At 47.5% G+C, this 19,787-nt stretch overlaps 1 protein-coding gene across 1 annotated transcript in view; it reads right to left on the bottom strand.

The window, feature by feature from the left end:
• Tmem123 (transmembrane protein 123) overlaps window positions 1-19,787 on the bottom strand; it is a 31,667-nt gene that overhangs the window by 3,025 nt on the left and 8,855 nt on the right. The window contains exon 3 of the mRNA XM_006983783.4: window positions 190-462. Coding sequence (XP_006983845.2) covers window positions 190-462 — 273 coding nt within the window. The remainder of the gene's footprint in view (window positions 1-189; window positions 463-19,787) is intronic.

Below are 19,787 nucleotides of genomic sequence, written 5' to 3'. Positions count from 1 at the left end.
GTCCGTGCTGTAGTCTGAAACAGTGCATGCTCTGAAGTCTGAATTTCTCTGTAAGAGCGCTGAAGTGGGGATGAGGGAAAATATAGGCACATAAAGGTTCTGTATTTTTGCAGAATGGAATGCTGGCTTTAACGTGGCATTTAACAACTATTTTACAGCACAGAGAATATAAGTCATTTTAATACATACTCGTTATCGATGTCTTTAAACTACTGGGGACTGTGGTCGTCACCGATGCTGATGTGTGGGTTGAGTTTGGGGAAGCACTTGCTTTGGGTGTAGACTTGGAGGCAGTGGAAGTCGCGTGTGGTGAGACCTCTGGTGTTGATGTTTTAGCAATAGTTGCAGGTTTCAAAGTGACAGCTGTGACAGTTTTTGGCAGTCTTGAAGTTACTACTGGCTTCACGGTGCTGCTGTTAATTTCCCTGGTCTGGTTGGAAGTCATGTGCACAGTGATATTCTCTGAAAAAAAAAAATGCCAAGAATAAAAACCGTTAGGATCTAGAGTGAAAGATCCCACACACTGCCACTTGTCATGGCCTCACTCAGCGGGGGTCTGACCAGGCAGCGGCAGGAGATCTGTGCGACAAGGGCACCCGAACTGTCAACAAAACCAGGCCCACATTCACAGAGCGAGGGAGTTCTGTAAGGATATAAAAACCTGTAAGACCAAGTCATCGCCGAATAGGAATGCTGCACCATACTTCCTGACACATTTTAGGTCGTTTGTTTTTGTTTTTGGAGACAGGGTTTCTCTGTGTAACAGCTCTGGCTGTCTTGGTTGGGTCTCTCTGTGTAGACCAGGCTGGTCTCAAACTCACAGGTATCTGCCTGCCTCTGTCTCCTGAGTGCTGGGATTAAAGGTGTGCACTACTACCACCCACACATTTTTGGTTTTTATAAGATACTTTTTTGTTTGTTATTTTGGGACAGGGTCTTGCTATGTAGCCCAGGCTGGACCCAGGCTTATGGCAATCACACTGCAGCCTACCTGAGTGTTGGGATTACAGGTCCTGCATAACCTGTAACAAATCAGTTCTTGTCTAGAGGAATAAACCCTGAATGTGAAAGTGAAAAGGTTTTTAAGTTTAAGGTTCTCTGCCACATTGTTTCAAGAACTCTACGGACAGCCAGCAGCTGCAGACTTCCAAGACACAGCAGGATATGAGCAGGCAGTTATTCTTCCCTGGGGTGACTCTGGGGATGAAATGCTACCAGTTAGGTGGTCATTCTGTGATGGTGATGGGGTCCACAGGTGTGATTCTGAATGCCTCAAATCTCAGAGCCAGTTCCACTGTGGCTGACAGCGCTGGTGCCTCAGCCCATGCCCAGCTCCTATATTTTGGTATGAAATATTGTGCGCATGAAAAAGGGACAGAAGCATTTAGTCTCCTTAAGTAAAACTCCCAACAACAGAATGTCTTCTTTACATCTTACTCAGTAGGCATTTCCCTTGAGGGAGTATAAAACACTGCATGTGACCAAAACCAAGCCCTACATCCATGGTCCAAAGGGTACCACTCTGATGCTCTACAGCTGCTCACAGTGCACACACGTGTGGGAGACGTGTAATGCATGTTTGACTCTGGAAGATGGTGGTGATTATTTCTGTGTTGGCTTCCCATCTCTCAGAGATGCAAGAGCTTACTGGTTTCCGTTCTTGTCCATTTTTCTCCTCATAAATAGTTAAGATGGAGAAGATGAGTCCCTGGGCCCATCTTCTTGCCCGTCTTCATCAGCCCTTCTGTCGTGTTACAGAGCGAAATGATGACTCCACACGTCACCATCCTGTCCTCCACAGCTAGGCTGAAGACTCGAGCATTTCAAGCTTAACCGTCCAGGCTGGTTTCCGGGCACTGCTTCTCCACACCCAGACACTTAACTCCCGGGTGTGCCTCACGACCTCGCTCCTCCACTGTGTTCTCCCCAACGGGGTATTAGCTATTTTTTTTTAAGATTAAGAGAACACGTATCATTACCCTAGTAGGTGCCACACTTGCACTAACCTTTTACTAGTCAATCCCGAGTACTATAACATCTAATCACATTTTAATTGCTGCACAGATTCCATGGTGGTAAAACTAACACAGTGAAGACAGTAAACACCACAGCTTCCCACCCCTGCACACAGGACAGTCTTCAGACCCATAAAGTAAACACCACAGCTTCCCACCCCTGCACACAGGACAGTCTTCAGACCCATAAAGTAAACACCACGGCTTCCCACCCCTGCACACAGGACAGTCTTCAGACCCATAAAGCTGCACCAGCAAAAGCAGGACGGGAGGGCACATTTGTGTCCTACTCGGAAAAATCAAACGTGCTAGAGAAACAACTCATTGGCTAGAAATTTCTAAAAATTGGTAAAATACTCCAAAGGGTAAACTGGTGTTAAGGTGCAGATGTAAGAGCTGGGATGTAAGGATGCTCTCTTTAAGGTCAGAGCTCATGCCTGGTGACTCACCTCCCTTATTCTAAAGTCTACTAAAATGTCATGTGTTCCCTCTGTGAAGGACTGTATCAGTCTGGGCACGGAGGCAGCCAGCTGCAAAAGCAGCTCTCAGGAGGCTGAAGCAGGGGATTACAAGTTTGGGGCCAGCCAGGGTTACAAGACAAGATCCTGTTTCAGAGAACAAAAACAATGGGCGAGGCAGATGGCCCAGTGGGTAAGGTGCTAGCTGCCAGGCCCGAGAGCTGCGTCGGATCCTTAGGACCCTCATGATAAGAGGAGAACACTCTCAAGGTGTCCCCAACCTCCGCACGTGTGCCATGGCACACACACACATGCATGTTCATACCCTCACAATGAATGCATTTAATAAAATATTTTCTCCCTCTTTTCACTGTCCAGGGAATGAGGAGTACCTAAATGTACCATTAACAAAACTGTCATGTGTACAGCGGTGTCAGGACACCTGGCCAGCCAGGCAGCTGGCACTGTTAGGGAGAAACCCTGTCATCCACCCAGCTTTGCATCCCGCTCTTCTCAGTCTCTTAGACCAGTGGTTCTCCACCTCCCTAATGCTGTGAGCCTTTAACACAGTCCCTCATGCTGTGGTGACACCAACCATGAAATTATTTCATTCCACTTCATAACTGTAATTTTACTGTTATGAATTATAATGTAAATATCTGATATGCAGGATATCTGATATGCAATCTCTGTGAAAGGGTCATCTGACCCCCAAAGGGGTCCCAACCCACAGGCTGAAGACTGCTGCTCTAAGCAAAGGTTGAACGGGCAGGCTTGGGGAGGATGTTGGCTCCCACCCTCGGCCCACGGAGAGAAACTAAGGGAACAAAGGAATGTATCTGAAAAGTCAGACAGCTTTCTGCCCTGAGACTGGCCAAGGTGAGAGGCTGCTCCAGGCAAGGTTTGTTTGTGAGATAGTTTATCTATCTACCAGCAGAATTTAGGATGCCACCTTACCTGATACCAAAGTGGTTCATGAGTCAATCACAGACCCTAAGAGGAGAGCTGCCATGGGGCAGCCTGCAGGGTACTTCGGGGTGGGGTGAGGCCAGCAAAGGAAAAGCTGCTTCATGGACGGAGGAGGGGCCTCAGCAGGACAATCTGCCAGAACCTCCCAGAGAATCAGGAGGGTCTTCCAGAGGGCGCCAACCATCAAGCAGCTAACTGGCTTTTCTCCTTAAGCTCCGTTGGGCCTGGCCAGGTAAGGGAAACAAGTAGACGGGAGAGGTGGCCAACAGCGTCTTCTTCCGGTAGATGTGTGACCTCGGAGCCGGCCTGTGTTGGCAAATCTAAGGTCCAGTGCGGAATCACTGTAGCGTTTCAGCATTTTGAAATCATGCTCTCCAGAAACGGTACCCATTATGGCAAGGCTGTACCCCAGCAGACGTGATCATCTCATGAGACTTTCTCTTGGGATGACGGCAGCAGCAACTTCTTTGAACCACTTTGATCAAAGATGAATCAGACCTCAATCTTGACCACGACTGTTTAGTTATGAAATTTCTTGTTGTTCTTCCCACCCCAGTTCCTTCTGTAATAAGGCGTGAAGCACATGGCTGTACTCGAAAGACAAGGCTGGAGTCCCCAAACCTGTCTGCTCCTCCTAGTGCAGTGAGCAAACCCCTCTCACTCACGTTATTACTTATCACTTTAAACATTATGTTGGGATGGGTGGCCGGCCTTTTCCTTTGTGACTCCCAGAGAAGGCACTTTTGCCCACTGCTTACACTTCTGACCACCAGAGCGCCCAGGGACGCTATCTCTCGGTTTTGACATGCACATCTCCCTCCATTCTCAATGCTGCTTCAGGCAGTCCTGGCAAGCTCTGTGCTTGGCTCCAGGGTCCCACGCACTGGCATGAAAGTGCCCCTGCAGCTGGACAGCTGGCACAGTGTCTGTGCTTAGCCCATTGCTTCTACACATCCCCAAGGTCTTCTGTCTTCACTGAACATAATCATAGGAAAGGGAAGGAAGGAAGCTGTCCAGTAACAGCCCATGTCCTCCCAGCAGCTGCAGTGAGAGAGAGAAAGGCAGACGCGCACGTGCACACGCGCATGTGTGGGGCCTCCACCAGTCTGATCAGATTTCACTCCGCTATCCCACTTAGTTCCAGCCACAGGGAGCAGAGCTCGGAGCCTCTTAACATCTCTGGGGGCCATTGTCCTGTGCCTGTAAGGTGCTCCCAGGGCTGGGAGCATTAGCTGAGGTAATGTTAGCTCATCAAGCCTATGAGAGACGGCACTGCAAAGTTCCCTCCAGGAAGCAAAGGGGGCAGCGGCCAGGCTCCCATTTCCGATGGCAGCCATTGGCAGTCATGACAAGTTTCAACTACGGGAGAGGCAAATAGCCACTGTCTGACAGAGCCAGTGATGCCCCGTGAAGCCGCCTCCCCGTGACCCGAACACCTGGATAGCTCCAGCTGCCTCAGTGTCGGGTAGCTGCTGTGAGGAGCAACCACCCTTCCCAGTAACCAAGTCCCAAAAAACAGAAGGGAAACTGTTTGTTTTCCTCAGGGCACCATTGCACACTTAAATTCGCACCCAGTTTAAAACTCAATTATTTTAACTGCAGTGGCAGCTTCCTGTCCAGTACAGTTGCTGAAAACAAGGCGCCATTTCCAGACAACCAGACGTTCCGGTGCCCAAGTAGGATTTTGAGGAGCTGATTCTAAGCATGGTTTGTGGCTTGAAAACTTGAATAAAATTAAAATGAGTTCCTAGAATTAAAAAAAAATAAAATAAACACCTGAGAACCCCTCTTCAGAGTGCACCTTACCCTTACCCTGGCAAGAAGTGTTGAGCAAACCCAGAGACACTGTTAAAAGCCAAAGGCCTCCTTACTGTGAGTCCATAGACTTGTTCTAGAAATTCCTCTAAATTCAAATTATTTGACAGTGAGAATACAGAACTGAAAATCTGATTTAAAAAAAAAATCAGTCTAAAAACAAAAAACAAAACCAAACCAAACCCTAGACAAATATGTACCAAAATGGGTCTAGGTGAAAACTGGGCCTTGTAAGAGGCACCCCACCACAGGGGAGTGTCTTTTTGTGAATATTGAATGTCTTATGGATCCTATTAGTACACACAGGGTTTGCTCCATCTAGAGCCCCAGGACAAACCTGGCTTCTGTCTAGTCTGTTGAGGCACTGAGTCCACAGCAGGAGCACTGCTCACTCCCACGGCTGGATGGGAAAGGCAGGGCAGTGGCCTGGCTGCTCAGGGCAACGAGGCTGCCCACAAGACTCATTCAGCCAGGTCCCTTCGTCAAGGGCCTGCCCATTCCAGTCCACAACCACATCCTAACCCACAGGGAGAAAGTCTCGCCAGCTACAGAAGGTCCAATTCGTGAAAAGAAGGAAGCACGCTTGGCATTACTGTCCTGTGTCCCTGCTCAAGACCCTCCAAACCCCTCAGCATCCCTCCCTCTCCTCTCCGCCCCCCTTTCTGTGTTTTGAGACAGGGTTTCTCTGTGTAGCCCTGGCTGTCCTGGAATTCCCTGTGTAGCCCAGGCTGGCCTTGCACTCAGAGATCCATGTGCCTCTGCCTCTCAAGTGCTAGAATTAAAGGCGTGCCCCACCACACCAGGCCAATCCTACTCTCTTAACCCGAGTTACAAGCAGCCGGGTCCTCAGTCACCTCTTCCTGACTGCGTGAGTGCTAGCTACTTCCACACCGACCATGATGCCCGGAGGCCCCACTGGCGCAGATGGGCCTTACTGTGAGGGGCTCATGGTGGACTTGACAGACAAGGGCCAATACAGTTACAAGCCAGGCTGGGGGCTAGGCTAGCCTTTCTCTTCTCCCTGGGCATCGCTGTCTCCCTTTTAATCAAATGCCTGGTTTAGTTTTTATAGTTCTTAATTATATTTCTATTACTTTAGATATTAATGATTCTTGGGATCAGCATAAAAATGCATGTACCCAACACACACACACACACACACACACACACACACACACACACACACACACTACATAACTAAACATTTGTTTTTCTATCATGCTGGCAGTGGCTTTTCTCAATCAGATAGGAAGGAAATGGTTTTTCCCTTTCTTCAGGCATTGGCAGTCTAATGCTGGAAGTATACTTTAAGCAGTTTTTACTTTTCATTTTACAAGCTGAATCCACAATTCCTTCTGTAGAAAATTAGGAAGCATACTATAAGGCAATGGGGAAGATTCTTACATAGAAACTGGCACAAATATGCATACTATATGTAAATGTGACCAAGACCCACCCTGTTCTGGCTGCTCCGCCCCAGAAGTGGTCCTTGGGGCGCACTGCAGGCTTCCGCGTGCCCCTGGGCTCTCTCAGTGTCAAGTCAGCTAACGTAACTGAAAGGCCAGTGTCTTCTGCTGAGCTGGGACCTGGCGTGCGCTGCAGAGCGGAGTCCAGGTCCTCTGTATTTTCTGCCGCTGGCCCTGTATTACCTTGGTTCCCAATCTATGCCAAAGACTGTTCTACAGAGTTTCTGAGGCAGATGTCAGCCCCACTTACAGAAAAAACAAAGGCACACAGAAGGTCACAAGTGTGGAGGCCATGATGTAAAGTTAGTCACAAGGGACAGCAGTGCCACAGAGTCAGAAAGCCTGGCTGGAATGGGCAGGAGGTACACCACTGCCCAGTGCTCCTTTAACATGCTCCTGGCTGGAATGATGAAACCCATGGACAGAAGTTAGATTGAGGGGGTTGGAGACATGGCTCAGTGGTTAAGAGCACCGACTGCTCTTCCAGAGGATCTGGGTTCAATCCCCAGCACCCACATGGTGGCTCACAACTATAACTCCAGTTCCAGGGGTTCCAACACCCTCATACAGACATATATGCAGGCAAAAGACCAGTTTATATAAAATAAAAAAATTTAAAAAGAATTTAGGTTGAAAAATTACAACACAAACATGCTCAGAATTACTTCAAGTATCAATTTCAGCACCAAACACTTTTCTGTTCCCTGAATCTGCACATAAGAAACACTATGGGCTCGTCTCCATCGGGGCCCACACAGGGCACTGACAGCCACCTCGCACATACCCCTGTGTCTTTGCACTGTCTCTGTAGGGCTGAGATGAGGGAGAAATCATGCCTGAGGTAACACTATTAAAGCTATACTAGCAATTTCATAGGCTATGCAGATGGTACTGCCACTCGGTTACAGAAGATTTATGGCCTAAACACAGAATAGGCATGTGCAATCTGCAGCTGCCACCAAAGAATGTGGTTATCCACAAGCTCAGAGCACCACAACAAAGACAGAGCCAGTCAGCAGAACAGCAGCTGCTCAGTGTCAGCAGAGAAGCCCCGAGAGGCAACGACTGCACACAGGAGCAGCGTGGCAACCACTTCAGGTCCTGTGGAAAGGGACCAGTTTTCTGGTTGTTGTTGTTTGGTTTTTTGAGACAGGGTCTTGCTATGTAGCTAAGGTTGGCCTGGAACTTGCTGTGTAGCTCAGGTTGGCCTTAAACTTACAGTTCTCTGGCTTCGTTCTCCTGAGTACCCAGATTACAGGCATGGTCCCCATACCCAGCTTTGATGCTAGTAATTGTTTTAGAGACAAGAGCCTCACTCTGTAGCCCAGATTGTCCTGAAACACTAGGTAAAAGGTAGCATCGGACTCTTGGAAATCCTCTTGCCTCAGCCTTGTGAAGCTACCTTGGCTGACTCTGCACAACCAAGTTTAATACTTAATGCCCAATGTTTCTTGAAAGACAAGGAACAGCAAAACCTTCAGACACTAAAGTATACACGTGCTTAATGTTTTCTAAAAATCCTGGATTTCAGACAGCAGCAGCCTATGTGAGCCCGCGCTAGTGCCAGACAATCGAGGCCATGGAAGTCTTGGATCAGGACATACTTATTCAAGGATGAATTTATATAACACATTCATGAATACAGAATGGAGCGGCGCCATCCACCTGGGAGGGATGAGGAAAGGCCTGGACCAGGTCACTGAGCTTTGGCATCAGGAAGCCTTCCATGTCCAAGAGGGCACGCGTCTCTCCCACCTCGATTTTTAAAAGGTCACGTATACTCACAGAAGACCACGCCCATCGGGCCAATCCACTCCATCCCATTGGTCATTAGATTGAAAGGCCAAATTCACACAAGATGCCATGCCAGGTGGTTTTCCCGTTTTCAAGTTTGTGTGATCTCTTGGACCTGGAGGAGGGTAACAGGGCTTCTTTTGCAAGCCTAGTGCCCATTGTGCAGTGGTCCCATCGGAACATCTCGAAGGCCGGGCTGATAGCGCTCTGCCATGCGAAGTGCTCACTCAGACACGGGTTCCCCTTTGACAGTCCTCACAGCACTACAGACAGCATCGGAAGACACACACGGATACTTGTCACAAAGTCCAGAAGCAGAAAGCTCGCTTTGAAAGCGTTTAAGATCATAGTGTCTCACAACTTTAATTCCTGTTGTGTTTTCCTGCTGGGGTTGAACCTGCCAGTTGGCTGTACCCACAGCCCCTTCCCACTTACCAATACTGACTGGTTCAAGAAAGGTGCCAATAATAGAAACACCTGTGTTCTCATCAGTCTGTGTACTGGCTCGTTTTATGTCAACCTGACACAGCTAGAGTCATCTGAGAGGAGGGAGCCTCAATTGAGAGAATGCTTTCATAATATGGGCTACAGACAAGCCTGTAGGACATTTTTTAAATCAGTGATTGATGGGGGAGGCCCAGCCCATTGTGAATGGTACCATCTCTGGGCTGGTGGTCCTGTGTTCTGAGAAAGCAGGGTGAACAAGCCATGAGGAACAAGTCAGTAAGCAGCACCCTCCATGGCCTGTGTATCAGCTCCTGCCTCTAGGTTCCTGCCCTGTGTGAGTTCCTGTCCTGACTTCCTTCAGTGACGGACTGCAATGTGTAAGCCACACAAACCCTTTCCTCCCCAAGTTACTTTGTTCATGGAGTTTTATCACAGCAGTACAACCCTAACTAAGGCGGTCTTCAGTAACGAAGCCCCAAGGTGCAAGTGTACCCTTACCTGCTTCCCTCTCAGGAAGTCACTGTCCCAACTGAGGGTTTCTTCACACTACCTCAGTTGGCAGGGTTTCTACACCATATAATGCTACTACTCTCCATGGTTTAAATTTTATTAACTACTCTGCACAATATGTCTTCTGACATCTGCTCTTTGCATTCAACATAACTGGTTTTGTAAAGTATTTAAAACCTTTTCCTAAGAGCTGTACTGTCAGGTAGGTTTGTACATATTCAGGTTTTCTTGTTATATGAGATCCACTCCTTATGGTCCTTAGAATCTCACAACTACTGATGCCCCAAATCCCACATCTAGGAATCTAGTTAAATCCTAGCTCAAGCTGCTAATGATGTGCATGTAAGATCACTGCAAAACTGCTTAGAAGAATAAAATATGCACTGATGGGGTATTGCTAAGGAAACTATACGAATCTATACCATGGCACACAATGAAATAGTACAAAATAGGGAACATTTAAAACAGAGCCAACAATGTGTCTCAGTGGGTATAGGTGCTTGCTGTCAAGTCTGACGACCTGGTTCCATCCCTGAAACTCACATTTTACAAGGTGAGACCTGAGTCCTGCAGTTTGTTCTCTGACCTCCACACATGAACTGGGTGATATGTCCCTAACCCCCCAAGATAATATGTCTACAAATGCTTTGCTATGCATGCTCCCTTCCAAAAGTTGAGGTCTGATTTTACATCCCTTGTCTTGAGGTTTTTCTTCAGAGAAAGAGAATCTGGTGCAGGTGATGCCTCCTGACCTGAGGCTAGCTTCCACAGCCCTCTTCAGGAGAAGAGGGAAGCTAACCACGTGAGGCCTATGGACCCCGGTAAGAACTGCAATATAAAGCCAGCCCTACTGAGTTACTGCCCAGCTCCTGATGACACTACATAACAGGAATACTTGAAAACTCCACTAAGCTTGGGGCTCTGAACCTGCAGTTGATACAAGAGACAAAACCAACAATGCTAATATGGGCATGTCTCCGTTACTCACAGGAGCAAACAATGCGGGCATGTCTCCATTGCTCACAGTAGTGAACAATGCGGGCATGTCTCCATTGCTCACAGTAGTGAACAATGCGGGCATGTCTCGCTGTGACTGTCTAGGAGTTACTGGAAGGAGTGGTAAAAGGTCAGGGCCTTTTCAAGTTTTTGCTTTAGATGCTAAAGCATCACGTCAAAGGCTAAAGCATGAATGTTAACAGCCACAATTGTCCAGAGGTCTGTAAACATTTTAAATAAGACACACCCTGCAGGGAGCAAAGGAAGCCTGAGTGAGTGAAGTCCTGAGGGAATGTGTGCTGACATAAACTCAGCCATGTCAATGACCTCATAGCCTCAGACTCAGAAGGATGCCAAAGCCTTTCTTGGGACCAAGTGTTGACAATATGTGCAGAAAATGTCCACCATAGCTTTTTCCCTCTACCCCATATTTACAGCCTAAAGATGCCCCCCTCCCCAACCCTGGAGACTACAGCTACATAGATTGGCTAATCCTGCCTACGTGTCCAGTGGTATGCAATGACCCATCTCTCTATTCAACTCTGTCACAAACACCTGAGCTTCCAGGGCTGCAGTTTCTCCAGCTAAGAACCCCAGACCACCGACGTCAGCTTTCTGTGTCATGTCTGTCTTCTCTTCATTCCACCCCAGCCAGGTCTGTCCCTGGGGCTGTGTTCCTAAAACAACTGAATCTCAACTCTTGTACAAGAAAAGAACAAAATGACTTTAATTTTAGACACACTGTGAACAAGTTCCTGGCTGACTGCTGATTAAAAGAGGCAAACTGAGGGTGGAGTGGGCAGTTAAAGGGAGGCATAATGCTGGTACAGGACAGACAGACGACAGCCTGCGGAGACAAGACAAAGCAAACCTAACCCAAGCTATCTGAAGCTTCTAGAATGTGGGGACAAAGAGCCTCTGAGGCTGGAACCGCCCCATTGGCTGTGACTGAGAGCATGTGTCTAAGGAGATGACTGGCCGAGGAGGCTCTCCATGCAGAGCTCATGGAGAGGATTCTTACTGGCATCCCACGGACTGGAGTGAAGGTGGGAAGTGGGTGGAGCAGGGCACAAAAGACTGAATTCCTTTCTTGAGAGTTCAAACTTGATTTATGGAGACATTGCTAGTTTCCTGACTTTGTAAAAGTCTGGTTTGAAGTGGGTCCTCAAGATATGAGTCAGAATGAGGTTTACCTGAACATCCAACCCCATGCTCACCAGGTGGCTTTCTCAGAAACACAGTCTTCAAGGAAGCAGTCATGTTCATCATCAGTGTTGAGAAACACGGAGAAGGCATCACACCTATCCTTGTAAAAATGTGAAGAGGAAATGAAGAATGTCCCTGGCTTGTGTAGGGAAAAGGGGCTGGCTAAAGAAACCCACCTTGACGCTGGAGCCCAGAACGAGGGAAAGCCGGCTCAGATCAGGGCAGAAAGAAACATAGTTTGGCTCAGTCAGATCAGAGCCGTCTCTGCCCCTGGCCAACTGACTTGTGAAACCAACCAATCACAGAGCAGGACAATAGAACCCTGGGCCCCAAGTCAACCCCTGGTTGACTCCACCCCCAAGACATCCTATGTAAAGTGCCCTGCCTGGTCAGTTAAAAAAAGAGCTGTTCTCTCCACCTGGACTCCTCCTTTCCAAATAAATCTCTTTCTCAAGAGTTTTGGGTGTGAAAATCTTCATTTACTGGCATAGAGAAGACCTTTGCTAAGACGTCCCTCAGTGGACAGAGCAAGGAGGAACTGAACAGAAGAACCTTGCTAAGTTGTCCTGAAGTGGACAGAGCAAGGAGGAGCTGAAAGAGCTGAAAAAGTAACACTTTTCTCATGAGCCAGAGGAGATTGCCACATTTTTGCAATTTCTTAGGCTGGAGAAGCAGAGCTCTGCTGGGAAGCCACCTTAAGTGGGGGCTGAGCAAAGCTCCACTGTAGCGGCTCTCCAGGAGAGGAGCAGGATCGCTATATTCTGCAGGAGACCATACCCCATCGCACCAGGTATACCCTGACTGTCCCGAACAGTCAGGATAACCTTCCCTGCTGAAGTAGTTTCAGGCCTGACTTTCCCAACAAGTCAGAAAAACTTTCCCTCCAGGGTTGGGCTGCTTTTTTGCAGCCCCAGCCATCAGAGCTGTGCTAAACAGCTCCAGGTGTCTGGGATACCTCACTCTCCAGGGTTGGGCAGCCTCTTTGCAGCTCCAGCCATCAGAGCTATCCTAAGCAGCTCCAGGTGTCCAGGACACCTCCAGGGCAGAGCTGTCCTGAGAAGCTCAAGATGTTGCCTGACTCCCCAGGCAGTCAGGACACCTTTCCCCAGACTTGCAAAAGAGTTGCAACAAATTTACTTACAGTTTGTATCAGTTTTCATGCTCAAGAATGGCAGGACATAGAATCTTTATGTATCAGTCAACCAGGCATGTTAGAAACATACTGAGCCTCAAACAGATGGAACTAGAAAAAAAAATCATCCTTCATGAGGTACCCCAGACTGATAAAGACAAGCATGGTATATACTCATAAGTAGATATTAGCTGTAAAACAAAGGAAAATTATATGCTACAATCTACAGACCCACAGAGACTAGTAAATAAGGAGGGTTCATGGGGGTGGGGAGACACCCAGATCTCCCTGGGATGGGGAAATAGATTTTATGAGTGGACTGAGGGCAGGTGGAGATGGGAACATGAGTGATCAGGTTGGGGGCATACGGAGGGGGAGAGTGTTGAGGGGGAATGCTGGGGGGCATTTCAGGGTTGGGTGGAAGCCTTGCACAGGGGAATCTCCCAGGAATCTATAAGGAGAACCCCAGCTTAGACTCCTAGCAATAGTAGATAAGTAGCCTGAACTGGCCATCTCCTGTGACCAAACTGGTACCTGGCCTAATTATCATCATAGAGGTGACATTCAGCAACTTATGGAGGCAGATGCAGAGACCCATAGCCAAACATTAGGTGGAGTTTGGGAATCCTATAGAGGAGGAGAAAGGAGTGTAGGAGCCAAAGGTGTCAAGGACAACATGGTAAGGTTCACACAATCAACTAACCTGACCTCATAGGGGCTCACAGAGACTGTACTGACAACCAGGGAGCCTTCATCGGGCTGATCTAGGCACTCTGTATATATGTTACAGTTGTGTAGCGTGGTCCTCTTATGGGACTCCTAACAGAGGAAGAGAGGCTGTCTCTGACTCTTCTACTGGCTTTTGGGACCCTGCTCCTCATACTGGGTCACCTTGCCCAGCCTCAAGACATGAGGAGGTACTCTGTCTTGAGCCAGGCCCTCACAGTTCAAATCATGCTCAGCACCACTGTCTTCCATGATCCTACTAGTATTGCACTGTAAGGTCCACTTAAAAGTATTCAGCTGCGTTTCTAATCCAAAGTCCCAAAGCCCACATTCTAGCAACAAGAACATGGCCTGGCCTATCAGAGCAGGGCCCCAGTTCCTGGTACCAACTCTGTCTTAGAGTTTCTATTGTTTGAAGAGACATCATGACCACACAATTCTTATTAAGGAAAACATTTAATTGGAGCTGGCTTACAATTCAGAGATCTAAGGTTTAGTCTATTATCGTTACGGCAGGAAGCATGGCAACAAGGCTACACCTCCTAATGTATCTGTGGGGGCCATTTTTATTCAAATCATCACCACCATCACCATAGAGGGTCAAGGATTCAGCCCAAGTGCTCTGCCCCTGAGCTTTGTGCCCAGTCATCTTGTTTTGAAAATAACTTATTACGTAGCTTTGGCAGTCCACCAGTTAGCTGAAAAGCCTGAGGCAGGGAGTGACCTGTTAGCCAGTGACAGTGGCCCGGAGGCTTTTCTGGTCTTGTCAGAGGTCCTAAAGCTTGAAAGTTCAGGTGGTTGAAGTTGCGCATAGACAATTGCTGTGATGCAATGCCCTGGCAAATGCTCCTAAAGGGAATGGAATAAAGTGGTCTGAATAAAAATGGCTCCCATAGGCCCAAAGGGAGCAGCACCATTAGGAGGTGTGGCCTTGTTGGAGGAAGTGTGTCACTGAGGATGGACTTTGAGGTTGTAGAAGCTCAAGCCAGGCCTAGTGACTGTCTCTTCCTGCTGCTTGAAGATCCAGATGTCGAACTCTTAACTACCTCTCCAGCACCATGTCTGCCTGTGTGCTGCCATGTTTCCTGCCATGACAATAATGGACTAAACCTCTGAAATGTAAGCCAGCCCCAATTAAATATTTTCCTTTATAAGAGTTGCTGTGATCATGGTGTCTCTTCACAGCATTAGAAACCCTAACTAAGTACCCCATAAGATCAAGGGCCTCCTGTCTGGCAGACCTGATTCTTTATAGGCTTGGCTGGTAAATTCTTACAGGTGCTGGTGGCAAATGCCTGTAATCCTAGCACCAGGGAGGTTGAGAAGCAGGAAGGAACCAAAACAGAACAAAGACTCTCACAAGTAAGCAATCTAACTCAAGCATCAACAGAAACAGATTCAGAATAAATTTCTTTATCACAACTATTCCACACTTAAAGCATTCACTGTGTAAGATATACAGCTAATAATTTCATTATTTATTTACTTAATTGCAGTGCCAGGCATAGAACTTGGGACCTCCTGCATGCTAGGCAAGTGCTCTATAATGGAGCTACATAACCTACAATCAACCTTAAGTTTTCAAGTCCATCAAGGAATTACTAAAACCACCTTGACTCTATACCATGAAAGGGGAAGTTTATAATCACCATGTGCAAATGTTGGTGCTGTGCTTTTTGTTGCTACACAACACTGAAAGCCCCCTCCCTTTTCACTAGAAAAGGAAGATAAAGAGAACCTGTTGCATAACGTTTAAAAACATGTTCTTCCCAGGAAGATGGCAGCCGAGTAAGAGCCTTGGTGACAGTCTCCCACTGGGACACCAGGGCACAGCGATTCCCGGCCTGAGTGCTAAGGAAATCAGTGGACTAGTTTTGAAACAGCTACTTACAATCAAGGCTTGTTTCTTTCAAGTTTCATGGAAAAACAAAACAAAACAAAACAAAACCACAACTCAAGACTAGCAGATAAGACCCCAAAGTAGTAAGCAAGGAACCGAATCACCAGTCACGTAGCCACAAAGACTGTAAGAGAAGAGGAAATACAGCAAAACTAGAAAACCAGTTGTAAAATAAGATAGACTCGGACCCACCCGGTCAACAGTAACCTTGAAGTATATGCATTAAATCCCCCAATTAAAAGACAATGAGTAAATGTGGGCGGAACCCCAAATTTCTATCAAACTAAATGGTCTTTACAAAAAACTAAGTTCAACTGTTTGAGCTCATGCAAACTGAAAGTAAAGAAGGCAGAATCCCATGAAAAAAGGAATTTAAAAGAGAGGGTAGCCTCATAGGTAAACTATGTGTTAAAACAAAAGCAGTACAAATAAATATGACCATTATACAATGATGGGAGATTCAGTCCAGCAAGAGGAAGTGGAGATAAAATTTCAACATTAGCTGACAACTTTAGTATTCCACTGTCAGCAACAGACAGGTGTCTGGGTCTCAATCCAGAGGAAAGCAAGCAAGCATGTCAAAGAGGTAGCTGCATGCCCATCTTGATTGCAGCTATCAATCATGCAAACATGCATGCAAACAACCTAAGTGCACCTGCTGATGACAAAGACAATGTGGTGGGTACACGCAACAGAACGCCACTGATGATAAAAGACATCCCGACCATCCTGTGACACAGATGGACTGATGGTCATGTCAGGTGAAATAAATCAGAAACTGAAAAGCAGCATTGTACGCACGCATGCAAGCACGGAATCTAAAGTTTGGTCCTGGCTATGGTATGGTAGACCATATGAGACAATTTGGAAAAACAGGCAGACTTTGTAACAAAAAGAAAAAAAGGAAAACCAGGGCTGGTTTTCTGTTCCGAGCAACGACTGCCATAGCTCACAACCACCTACAACCCAAGCTCAAGGGGATCCAACGCCCCCTTCTGGCCTCCATGGGCATCTGCATTTGCAGTGAACACATAATTAAACAGAAATATTTTTAAAAATGTTACACTGTGGTTGTTGACATGATGAGGGAAGGGTTCTGGGAAAGTGGAGGGCACTAAGACCCCATGAGAGGAGCCAGAAGCTTGCTGGTTTCACTGGAGCTTGACCATGGAGAGAAATGGAATGGAAAATGGTCAGTAGGTTGACTCAGTGGGTAGGGGCTTGTCAATTTTTTTTCTTTTTTCAGAGTTTATGAAAAATTATTCAAAGAGCAATGATTGGACAGCCACCTAAAACATGACTTGAGTTTTTTCTAAAGTGTGAAAATGACATTAGGATTATGGTTTTGAAAAGTCTTCACGTATATTCACAAAATCCACAAAAATCAAAGTGCCCACCTTCACAGGAGTCTCTCAAAGGGCCAAGTTTCACAGCACAAACGAATAAAAAAGTTCACATTTGTCGTCTCCCTCTCTCTCGTCACACTGTCACAAAAGGACTAATCGGGAGGTCGGCTTTGCCAAGGTTAGCTGTGATGTTTCAGGACATTTCATGGCTAATCCTGGACAGGTGCCTAGAACACAAGTGTCATGCTGACCTACGCACCATGTGACGGGACCTCTCCACTGTTCTCTGTAACATCTCAGTTTCAGTTCTGAAACTTGAGGGAAGCTTTACTTTCCTACGGACTTTCCCCTTATCCTCTTGACAGCTAATGGACTGACTATCAGATCAAACAGTTAGCCAGCAAAGTAAAATCCCCACCACACCAAGGGTCTGGCTGCTGTTACTGCTCATGCCTCTGGAGGTGGGGTGTCAGGTCTGTTTTCAGGAGGCTTCCACGCAGTGACCATCACCAGGCAACATATTCTAAACCCCAGCAAGGAAACAAATCCCTTACTTGCCAAATGCCATCAATTGTTACTTTCTTCACATCTTGTTATGACCGCCATCCTGAGCATACACCTATGCAAAGACCACTGAGGAGGAGATGCCCCAGCCACTGTGGGAGCAGGGGTGGGGGGTGGGGCAGTGCTTCTCTACTTCAGACACAGTGGAGTGTTTCTGCTTTTTCCCACTCAGATTTAATTTGTCTCAACAGGCACCAGGATTGGTATTTCTAATAACTTATGGCTAAGCTTGAGAGCTGCTGCTCTGAAGATGGGAATGCGATCTGGGCTGGTGAGAAGGCTCAAGCGTCAGGCCTGCTGGGGTGGTCTAAATAAGAATGGACCCCAAAGGCTCAAATATTTGAATAGAGTCATCAGGGAGTAGCACTATTTAAGGACTAGGAGGCGTGGCCTTGATGGAGGAAGTGTGTCACTGGGGGTGGGCTTTGAGTTTTCAAAAGCTCACACTGGCTCAGCATGGACCTCCCTCCCTCTCCCTCTGCTGTGGATCAGGATGTAGCTCTCAGCTACTTCTCCAGCACCACACTTGCTTACTGCCACGCTCTCTGCCATGGTAATAATGGACTGAGTCTCTGAGACTGTAAGCAAGCCCTCAATAAATTTTCTTTTATAGGAGTTGCCTTGGGGTTGGGGATTTAGCTCAGTGGTAGAGCGCTTGCCTAGCAAGTGCAAGGCCCTGGGTTCGATCCTCAGCTTCAAAAAAAAAAAAAAAGAGCTGCCTTGGTGTCTCTTCATAGCAATAAAGTGGTGACTAAGACAAGAGCTTACTGCTCTTTCCGAGGACTCAAGTCCAGTTCCTAAATCCCACACTGGGTGGCTCACAACCACCTGTAACTCCAGGTCTCCCTTTCTGGCCTCCATGGATATCTGCATACATGAGGCACAGATATACAGACACACAAGTAAGTAAGTAAGTAAGTAAGTAAGTAAATAAAGACTGATGCAAGTTGTAAAGTTTATGTTAAAAGTTAAAAAGCGATGGGTAACCTAACAATTTCCAGGACTGAAGGAGCTCTTGATCCACAAGAACCCTTTTTAGTAAGTGGCTCACTGAAGTGAAAACTGCCTGTCTTCAGTGCTACCACGGCCCAGTCACCTCTGCCTCGACAGACCATGAGCACAGTAAGAGGGAGTCTCTCCTTCTCTAGCCCGGTTCCTTTTCCTCTCTCACACGGCTCTGCCCGTCGGGCCTCTCAAGTCTGCCGTGAACTCGCAGGGCTCAATCTTAATTTTTCCCTTTGAAATGATCTCCAAACGTGGGGTGAAGTGTCTGCTCACTGACCCAAACACCGGCCTGCAGCCCCCACTGCCACCTGCTGTCCCCAGTCAATCAGCAGAAGGCCTGTGCAGACTCCTCACCACTGTCCTGGCCTACAGCCATTTACACTCACTCAGCAGGTTCCTAATCATGAACCTTACTCTTTGAAATGTCAGTCAAATCATGGGATTGCCCACCTTTGAGTTTTCCATAGCTTCTGGCTGCATTATAATCAATTTCAAACTCCAGGGAGACTCCAGCACCTCCCTGGGACAGCTGTCCTCCTTAGGGGAGCTGCAGGACCAGCCTTTTTCCTCTTGCCCTTTCTACCTTCTTACAAAGCAGAGATGTCCTGCCAAGAAGCTGCTGGGTGTGCAGCCTGATCCTGGGAAGAAGCAAGACTCAGCGTTGCTTCTACACGAATCTAATCATGGCAACTCCCACAAACACAGAGCTCTGTGCTCGCTGACTACACCTGGGGGACTCCTGGCACCCAGGGCTAAGACAGCCCATACACTTCTTCTATGTAGAATGCTTGGTTATCGCTTACTGTTCCAACAGAAATTCATGCCAGGTCCTGCACTGGGCCCTGGGATGTGGTGACTGAAGTCAACACTGCCCCTTCAGGCACTAGCTGACAGCTGGAGTCACAGGAAGAAAGCATCATGTAGACACAGAATGTTAAACCACTGGGTCCCTGGAATCTGGGCGATCAAGGACTGTTCACTAAGTGTGAGGCCTGAGCATTCAGTGTTCAGCACTCTGATGCATGGACAACAGGCAGGCAAAGGCAGACACAGGAGGGACAGTGCTTTAGGTATCAAGAACAGTCTGCTGCAAAGGCCCGGAGCCAGGGGAGCCGGGGAGACTGGAGGAGGAGGAGGAACAGAACCACATGACTTCTTGCTTGGTCAGTGCTGAGTGCTGGGGTCCTTACATGCCACCTCACCTACCCTGTGAGGCCTGTGCTGCCGAATGGGAGGGGAGACTCAGAGAGACTACACATCATCCGTGTCCAACCAACAACAAAATGATTCTTTTTCTCTTTTTATTTTCTCTGAAGGACAACATGAAATACATACCATGGGTAGACACTAAAAACCAGTGCAGAGAGCAAGCAACCAAACCAGTTTCCAGAGCCCGCAGGCCAGTCTCAGGGCACCCACCACAGTGTTTTTCCTTCTT

Source organism: Peromyscus maniculatus, chromosome 7 (genome assembly GCF_049852395.1).
Source record: "Peromyscus maniculatus bairdii isolate BWxNUB_F1_BW_parent chromosome 7, HU_Pman_BW_mat_3.1, whole genome shotgun sequence".
NCBI classification, from domain to species: domain Eukaryota; kingdom Metazoa; phylum Chordata; class Mammalia; order Rodentia; family Cricetidae; genus Peromyscus; species Peromyscus maniculatus.
This window is presented reverse-complemented; position numbering and strand designations above follow the sequence as displayed.